This window comes from Mastacembelus armatus, chromosome 13 (assembly GCF_900324485.2).
Source record: "Mastacembelus armatus chromosome 13, fMasArm1.2, whole genome shotgun sequence".
Classification (NCBI taxonomy): domain Eukaryota; kingdom Metazoa; phylum Chordata; class Actinopteri; order Synbranchiformes; family Mastacembelidae; genus Mastacembelus; species Mastacembelus armatus.
In genome coordinates, this window is record NC_046645.1 from 17708143 (window position 1) to 17717064 (window position 8922).

General features: G+C 40.0%; 1 protein-coding gene and 1 long non-coding RNA gene across 2 annotated transcripts; both read right to left on the reverse strand.

Moving 5' to 3' along the window:
- Positions 1 to 421: 421 nt before the first annotated feature.
- On the reverse strand, positions 422 to 1682 carry LOC113135647 (uncharacterized). Its single transcript, XR_003296200.1, has 4 exons — positions 1627 to 1682; positions 768 to 848; positions 615 to 686; positions 422 to 513 (listed from the first exon to the last, which is right to left on the reverse strand). It is a non-coding gene; the product is annotated as an uncharacterized LOC113135647 (long non-coding RNA).
- A 4-nt stretch (positions 1683 to 1686) lies between these two features.
- On the reverse strand, positions 1687 to 3700 carry LOC113134618 (uncharacterized). Its single transcript, XM_026314082.1, has 4 exons — positions 3633 to 3700; positions 3311 to 3463; positions 1874 to 3228; positions 1687 to 1710 (listed from the first exon to the last, which is right to left on the reverse strand). The coding sequence occupies exons 1-4, from the start codon at positions 3637 to 3639 to the stop codon at positions 1687 to 1689; spliced, it is 1539 nt and encodes a 512-aa protein (XP_026169867.1). The 5' UTR covers positions 3640 to 3700.
- Between the last annotated feature and the right edge of the window lie 5222 nt (positions 3701 to 8922).

Genomic DNA, 8922 nt, shown 5'->3' on the forward strand with positions numbered 1-8922 from the left:
CAAGGACTCCTACTAGTTGAACATCCCAACAAGTTCTGAAATGAAAGCCTTATATGATCTCTAGTGAAAAGCACCCAGGAGCTCCTTGATCAGATCCCTGAACAACTCACCTGTCTTGACAGGAGCACCAACTCTAGTTCCCACCAGAGATCTAAAATCTGCAGTCTATCACCAAGGGTCAGCACAGCCACTCTCCCCCTCACTGAATATGCTCTTTGATGTACATCCCAAGATTTCAACCATAATTAAAAGCACACAATCTGTCATCACAAAATTATAAATAACTAAACACAAAGCTTAAATAATGACAATACTTTATTCGAACAGCTCCAAACAGTGGCATACCATTTATACCACAAATCTTAAGCCAATTTTTGTGAAAGTCAAATATAAATACAGCAAGGCAATGTCACTTTATAATGCTTTTACTTTTAGCTAATGAAGTTTCTTGCGCAGTGCATTTCACCTGGTGCTCTAAATATTTACGAAACACATTTACACCTTTGGAGGAACCTGAGGAAGACAGAAAAACAAAACCATATTTAAAGGTCTCAAAACAATGTTTTTAAGAGCGGTAGGGGATAGCATCTTGTGCAGTGTTTTGCAATTTTCACCTGTTTTGTGTCCAAGTGTTCAAAAGTCAGTCATGACAAATTAAAGTCTTGGTTCTCCTCTCAGCGTAGAGCCTTACAAAATGCAAGAACAATAAGTTAGAGAAATTAGTTAGCAAGATCAGTTGTCATTATTAAAAAATACAAGATGTTAACCTCTTTCCCCTTGTAATCGTGGCTGCTCATCATTTTCCTCATCTCTTGGCCTATACATCACCTTCCTCTGAGTAGGCATCTCTATCAAAAAAATGAGGTGGTCAACCATTGAGGGCTCAACTATAAGAGAAAAATCTAGTATAGATTATGGCTAAAAGTAAAATCTTGTTTCAATTAATTTAAAAGGATGTTTTCTTTATCCTGACAACTGAAAGTTCATCATTGTCTGCAGTTAAGCCAAAAACAATTTAAATATTGCATTACACTAAAAAGGACTGACTTGTACAGGGTAGATCACATCTGGACATATTTTAATGCAATTCTGTGGTTAACAGCTAAAACAGGAGCAAACAGCTTCAGCTTGTCCAATACAAAAATCTGGAAACCCACAAACTGTAAGACAACCTGCCCCTTGTGTTGGTGCAATCTGGCCTGGTGGTCTCAAGTCATTCAACCTTTCTTGGTTTATATATTGCAGATACAATATGTGAAGAAACATGTTAATCATGTGCTGTGGCAGAAATTAAAAGGATGTCTGCAGAAAATATGTAATGTTCATGGACAGTATTTTCTGCACATTACTGTGCAGACTTCCATTGTAAGTTTCACATTATATAATGTCCTCAGATCTAGGGTGTTTGGGTCAGCATTTCATCAAAAAAGGGAAAGGCAAAAAAAAAAAAAAAAAACAAAAACACTACACTCGGCTGAAAATTCTTACTATTCTACTATTCTGTTAATGTTAGGGCAATTTTCATGGGAACATTTTTGCTAATTACAAGATGCAAAATGATGGTATATTTGTGTTGGACTTTCCCACTGCAGAATCTTGTGATTTTCATTAAACCATTTCTTTAACCTTGTCGTCTCCTCCGGTGAACCAAGTCACAGTCTCCCCACCTGCCTTTGTCTGAAGCGGTCAAATCTTCTCTGCAGAGTGCGTCTGTGAACACATTAACATATTCAGTGCTAGCATTAGAGAAACAGGTGCTCATCAACGCAGCATAAAATATTTAAAACAAAAGTGCCAAAAGAAAAAGAAAAAAAAAAAAGGAAAAAAAATGGCACAGACCGTGGCAAGTTCTACACTGCAGATCACAACCAACCACATCTCCAATCTCACCATCTGCTGGCTCCTGCTTACAAAGATTATGAACTTCCTCTGGGTCCAGCAGAACTGGCGTGTCGTATTGCCCTTGTTTATAACAAGCTTTTGTTGCATGTCTCACTGGAATAGAATGGAGCTTCCTGGGTGCAGAATGCTTCCTGACAACAACTCTGACATGCTGCTCGTACCCTGAGCCACACTGGCTTTCCTCCTCAGAGTCTCTGGCATCACCTTTGTAGATTTTTGAGCTATGGACTATGCTTCTACCTGTACCTTTTGTCAGGCTTTTCCCACAACAGGCACACACAAACCTCCTCGAACCTGGCAGCCACACTACTTCTTCAGCAGCAGGAGGAGAGGCACCAACAATCCCTGCAAGCCTTCTGTCTGTATAGACATGTTTTGGTAAGAGATCCCTGTCCTCCATATCTGTGGAGAACATCTCATCTTTGGAGGAAAGCTCATCCAGAGATGGACTGAGAACACTCAACCGCTCATGAGTGGTCTGCATGGAGAGGTAGTCGTAGTAATGGGGCGGTACAGGAGACGTGAGACAGCCAGCACCAAGTGTCAAAACACTGTCAAAAGGCAGCTTGAGGATCTGATAGCTTGTATTCTGATATCCTTTGTTGCTGCTTTTAGCTTCTTTAAGCACAGTCTCTTTTGAAGAAAACAAAGGTGCCAGTGAAGGTGTCAATTTCCTGACCTCTTCATCATCACATTTGGGAACACAATGACTGGTCACCAAGATATCTGATTGAATAGTTGCGATCTTTTCTTTCTCAAGATGCAGAAAGTGTTCACCACCTCCTGGCTGCCTGAGCTCAGGACGATCTTCATGAACAGAAGAGCTATCAAGGGGCAATTCCTCTTCCAGTCCTCCTGACCAGCATCCCTGAGGGCTCATGGTATCTATGCTCCTCTGACTGGTCTCACCATCATATACTGCTGTGGTAAAGTCAGTAAAGGTAATCGCTGCTGACACCAACTGACTATCAACAGGTGCTGAGCCCTGCTCTTCATTTTTCCTCTCATCTCCAGGAGAATACATCCCTGAAGACTGTAAGGCAACACCAGAATCAAGTTCCCTCTCAGTGCCCTTATCCAGGCATTCAATGAGCTTGGTGATAGCATCATTAGGGTCAGTTTGAGCCTCTGAGCAGGCCATTTCTTTGTGTCCATAAGGCTGCGGATGATGCTGCTGGCGAGACATGTCATTCCAGGTAGGAGCGTGGAAGCAAGGTTCAAACATTCTCCTGTAATCCAGTGGATATACTGAGGCATGTGGGAAAAAAAAGCCAGTATAGGGCATGTATTGGTAAGGGTGCATGCAGGGACGGCCAAAGTTAAAACCTAGGAAAACACAAAATACATAGAGTAATTTCATGCAATGAATATTAGGTGATGGCAACGAAAAGTTTCAATAGTTTGATACCTCCAGGAAAACCACAGTGACTATATGGGCTGTTCAGTTGCCAATGCTGATAGAGATAGTAAGGTTGAGATGGTGGCTGGACATAGAAAAAAGGTCTGGGATGGTGCATTCTCTGTTGTCCACTCCCAAATGTATGTGACTGTTTGCCTCCATCTACAGGAGGCAGCAGGTGAAATATGTATAAAACATAAGTATAAGGAGAAGATAGGCTAATTCTCCACACATTTTCAAATAGCATTAAAACTGAAGAGTTGTCATAGCACGTGCTGTTTGTTAAATTTGGAAAAAATTTAATTAAATTTAATATAAAAAAATTCTTTACCATCCATTTTCAGGTTTGCTTTCTTGCTCAACCTGTCACAAAGCACTAAAAAGGGATGAAAACAAGCAAATAAAGGTGCCTCAGTTTTTGGAAAAGTTGAGACAATTTCTTTATAATTCAATTCTTCAAACAAAGAGTAGTACAAACATTTAACTCACCCGTTCAGACGACATCTAACCACAAGACAGTCACAAAAGCGGAAATAGCTGTGCTAATTACACATATATGAAACACCTGCTGCTCTATTAAGGGCTGCAGACACGTGGAAAAAAGTCTCCAGAAACCAGACTGGGAGAAAACTCAGTGATGCTTAAATCTGCGTCGAGCAAAACCAATAAGTAGTTTACTTCAGTAACGTTGGAAAGACATTCATAGTTTTTCAGTTATACCGTAAACGTCGTTAAAACACAAGCGAAGTATCTTTCCAACCATAGTAAGTTAGTCAGCAAGCTACAAACTAATTTCCTCAGGGCGGGACAAATAGTGAACAGTGAACGTAGGGAGCGTCTACAAAGTATAACGCCCTTAAGAGACACTACAAAAACTCATCGTGTCACCAAATTCACAGTTTTCTGTTGCACATCCTACAACTCCTAGTTTGGAAAAAGGAATTTTGCATAATTTTGGTGAATTTTTATTCAGATATTAGTAGAAAGATCAGTTTTAAAAAATCACGTATGAATAATTATAACCAGTGGCGCTGTTAGACATAATCAATTCGGACTTTCGCCCGAATATTTTGAGCTCAGACCCCACACAAACAAATATTCAAAGGTTCACACTAACACAAAGTTAACATTAACTCTAAGGCCACTGACTGATTTTGGAGCGAAGCAGAACTAATTACTGCGTCGGAGAAACGAGTAGTGATTTAGCGATGCACATAAAGGACAAAGCAGAGGAAGGTGAACACTCAGACGTATAAAACGTTCCAGTGGGAATCATCTGTCTGGCCTCCATGAATATTTTTTTAAAAAGTAATCTAAATGGGAAAGGTAGCACATTAAACTCTTTAAGAAACAAAGTCGATGGCCAAAAATTGAAGCTATTATATAACTTCAAATTTAAATCACAGGTATCTTTAATGGATTTTTTACCTTTTTTTTGAGTCAGAACTAATTAAGTAATAAAGATGGGATCAAGCAATTAAATGAGAAGATTACTAAAATATAACACAGGTAGCAGATGTTATCCCAAAGAGTAAAATTAGCCCTGGGAAGAAAAGTGAACTATGGTTTTATAAAGATTGTAGTGTTGCAATAAAACAAAGAACCAAAGCATATGGGAAACTTAAAAAATATATACATTAGAGACTGCATACAAAAAAGGTCAAGGGGTGGTGTGTAAGGTAATTAGAAAATATACTGGAAAATGTATTGCGATAAAATAGATAATAGGTCTGGCGTATCATTAAGAAAATGAAAGGGATAAAGTAAACGTAAAATAGTGATAAAGATACAGCAGAGCTTAGTGGAAAATGCACTAATGCACAAAATAATTATAGACCAGTAGGCAAGAATATGGAAAAAATGAAAACAAATATGTCAGTGTGCTTCAGGGAATAATGACAGCATACCAAAATCATATATTTAGAAAGGGGAGAAATACTGTGACAAAATGTGTTTCTGCTGCTTGCCTATTAAACTTGACATTCTGTAAATTATATTCTGTCCTTACATTTTTGCTATGACAGATTTGATGTCCAGAGTGGGATGGATGTGCAGTCTGGATTCTGAAGGACGCATGCACACTACACATAGTTAGTTCCTCCCCTGTGGGTTGAGAAGCTTTTATCCTATGGAGTCCAGCCACCAATCCAAACCAGGCAACAGAAGACTGGACTGACAGTAAGATGGCGCAAACAAGGGCAGACCTGTAGCGTTATGGTAAGAAAGAGCTCTATAAAACTCACTACTTGGTTGGGTTGTTGATTTTATATGTGTGACTGTGACTCTATGTGACTGACCATTTCCTCCTTTCTTTCAGTGTTACACTCTGCCTCACCAAAACCACGTCACATCTCATTTCAGAATATTAAGGACATTAATATTGATACTCTCGTCTCCCGTATTGACAATATTCTCATCAAACTGGGTCTGTTTTATTCTCTCATTCTGCACTCTGGTTTACCCCTGAACTCCAGTCAATGAAAACTGAAAGTCAACAACTTCAGCGACTCTACTAGAAAACTGGTCTCACTACTCACAGGGAAATGTACAAAACCCACATGCTGCATTATAAGGACTTAATTAGTCTAACCAAATCAAACTATTTCTCCAGTCTAATCAGCTCCAATGAAGGCAACTCCAAGGCAAAGTTTTCCTTACTTAAAATTCTTCAACCCCCTGACTCCCTACACTCACACTTGTACTCAGTAATAACCTAGAGAGACTGGATGAAAGCACAAAAAGTGTTGAAGAGATCCTGAATGCAGGTGGGTTTTTCCTCAAGCCATGGATTCGGTCAGAACAAAGTGGGAGGCAGACACAAGTCCCAGGAGATCCTGTAGCATCATCAGGCAAAGACAAAGTCTTCATACTCCCAAATCAAATGAAAGAGGATGATAATAAAGCTCTTGGACTTGGTTACATGGTAGAACAGGACAAGCTTTATGTAATGACCTCCATCAATTTCTCAAGAAGGAAGAAAAAAATAAGACTAGGTTGGAATCTTGAAAAGGAAGTGAGAATGAGGACTCCTAATCCTTTAACCAGGTGAAAATTACTCAGCCAAGTAGCTGGCCTGTATGATCCAGTTGGGTTAGTTACACCTACTAAACAAAAGGGTAATTCTTGTCAGGAAAGCCTTCCAAGAAGCTGGAGGTGGGAGCAAAACCAGAGACATCTGGGACAAACCTTTGTCTGATGGCCTCAGAGTGGAAGCAATCAAGCTTTTGAAGATTATGTACACCTTGGTCAAATTATCTTCCACACAAGCCTCACACCAGTTGGATGGATCAGAAAGCCTTGGGGAATAACATTCTCTGATGGAAGTGACAAAAGTTATGGTGCTGTGGTGTACTTCAGGTGGGAAACATTCCAAGGTGTCCAAGTAAAATTTGTTGAGTCAAAGCTCACTCCATTTGACCAAAAGGGGAGATCCAATCAAGGCAGAAATATGTGGTGCTGTCAATGCAGCTCGGCTCTGGACAATACATTGAAAAGCACAGCAGAATGGAAATAGACCACTGGTACTCTCTCTATATATATTTTCTGCAGGTATCCCTGGTCCTGGAGCTTTATATTGCTGATGTGCAGTTACTGACCCCACCAACGCGTGCACAGTGTTTATTTGTTGTTTATTGTTGCTGATCTTTTCTTTCTTCTCTATCCACTCATGTTAGTGTGAGAGAGTTGAACCCACACGTAGATCCCAGGGTACAAGTCTTTTATTAACACAAAGAGTCTTAATGAAAATTGAACACAAAGCGTCTCGAACTGAGAAGATCCGGTGGTTGGGACCCACTGGGCGAGCCTCGGGAAGGAGGAAATTCTGCCAGGCAGACAGCAGGTGGGACCAGGGCAGCTGGCGGCGGTGATCAGCGGTGTGGCGTTCCAGGTGAGGGAGGCGGCCGGCAGGGAAGAGTCAGGTGCGTCAAACAGCAGACAGGAGCTCTCAGAAGCAGGGCCGTCGCTAGTGGGGTGAAAGGTGGTGACAAAATCCAGAAGTTATAATCTGTAGGCCCCTGTTCTGTGAATAATTCTAATATTTATATTAGTTGTATGCCAGAGATTTTAATGAAAACCACAGAAACATGCAATTTGATGAAAGAAGTTTTCCAAATATCTGCTTTTCACCCCTCCCTAAAAATGGTTTAATCTGATATGAGGTATTTATTAATTATTAAGTCAGTGACAAACATCAGAGGGACCCAATAAATCATAAGTCCCACCCTAGCTTGTGAATAGGACCAATCAGTGTGGACGCGGCTGCTGAAGTTAGAGATGAACTTGGTGGAAGAGAAGGAGACTGACTGACTGATTGAAAATGAACCAAAAACATAAATCAGGGTACCAGAAACACCATGAAAAGAAGGTTTTTGAGGTTTGAGTTTCCTGGGAGCAGTAGTTAGTGACTCTGACGGCAGCATGTAGAGTCTCTACAGTAGCTTCTTCACACACTTTTAAAAGTCAGTTTGACTTGTTTCTTACTGTCTGCTGCTGTGATACAATTACCTCTGTAGACCACAGCATAAAGCATAGTACATAGTTTATGTGTGCATTACCGTAAAATGTTCTTTTGGTACCCTGGGTTGAATAATTTTACTTTACACAAATAAGACACTGCACAAGAGATCAGTTTAAAGAAATTTGTTTTTTCGAGTTCGGAGAGTGCAATCCTATTTTGTTATTCTCTAGTACAGCCATTGTCATTGTGTATTCATAATCTTGGTAGTTGTTCGATTGTTTTTCTATGGGGGAATTTAATCTGAAAAGCAGGACGTTGGGAAGGAAGTATTTTATTGTGAAAGGTGGCAGAGTACAGCAGCAGAAATGGAACAGAGGGCAAAAAACCATATAAAGCTGTTGTTTTGTTTATTATTTTTGATTCGGAATAATAATTGCACATCGAGTTGAAACGCCGTCCTGTGTGTGATCAATTCCTGTGACTGAAACGCATAAAAAAGGCTGATGCCACCACAGAGTCATAAGAGTTTGAGGCATGCACTGCACATTCCAAAGGACCCTAGTGTCCTCAACTTGTATAGTTGACTGTCATTTTTCATGGCATAATACTGTCTTGAACTATGCTCTATATAGTGGAAAAAAGTATGCGAACTATTGGCTATTTACTATTTCCAGGTTTTCTCCATAAATTGGTCATGAAAAGTGATCTGATCTTTGTGCTATTGCAAAGACTGATAAAAATAATATATGTTAAAGTGTTGGCAACCCTAGTAAAAAAAAAAGCAATATGCTTCTGGATACTAATCTGAAAATCTTCAAACTTTGTTAAATAAGAATAGGATAAAACAGGAGTGTTTCCTAGCTTCCTATACTGATTGGTTGCTGAAAAGCCTCTGAAGTGTTTCTTGACCGCTGAGTTTTGCCAACACTGCGAGCTGACGCCGTTTACAGCCGTCAATTTCATCTCAGTGAGCCTAGTCGGGTTTTTTCGGACTATCAAATGTGGGCGGAACTGACTATGAACGTTGTTGTTGTTGTTAGTTTTCCCCCTATGCAGTGACTGTCAGGCGCCCCTTGGCTTTACAAATGATTTTTCCTCTAATAGTTACCCAGACTGAAACACCAACACTGTCTCAGTGTTGACCAAAGCTGTGTATCATCTC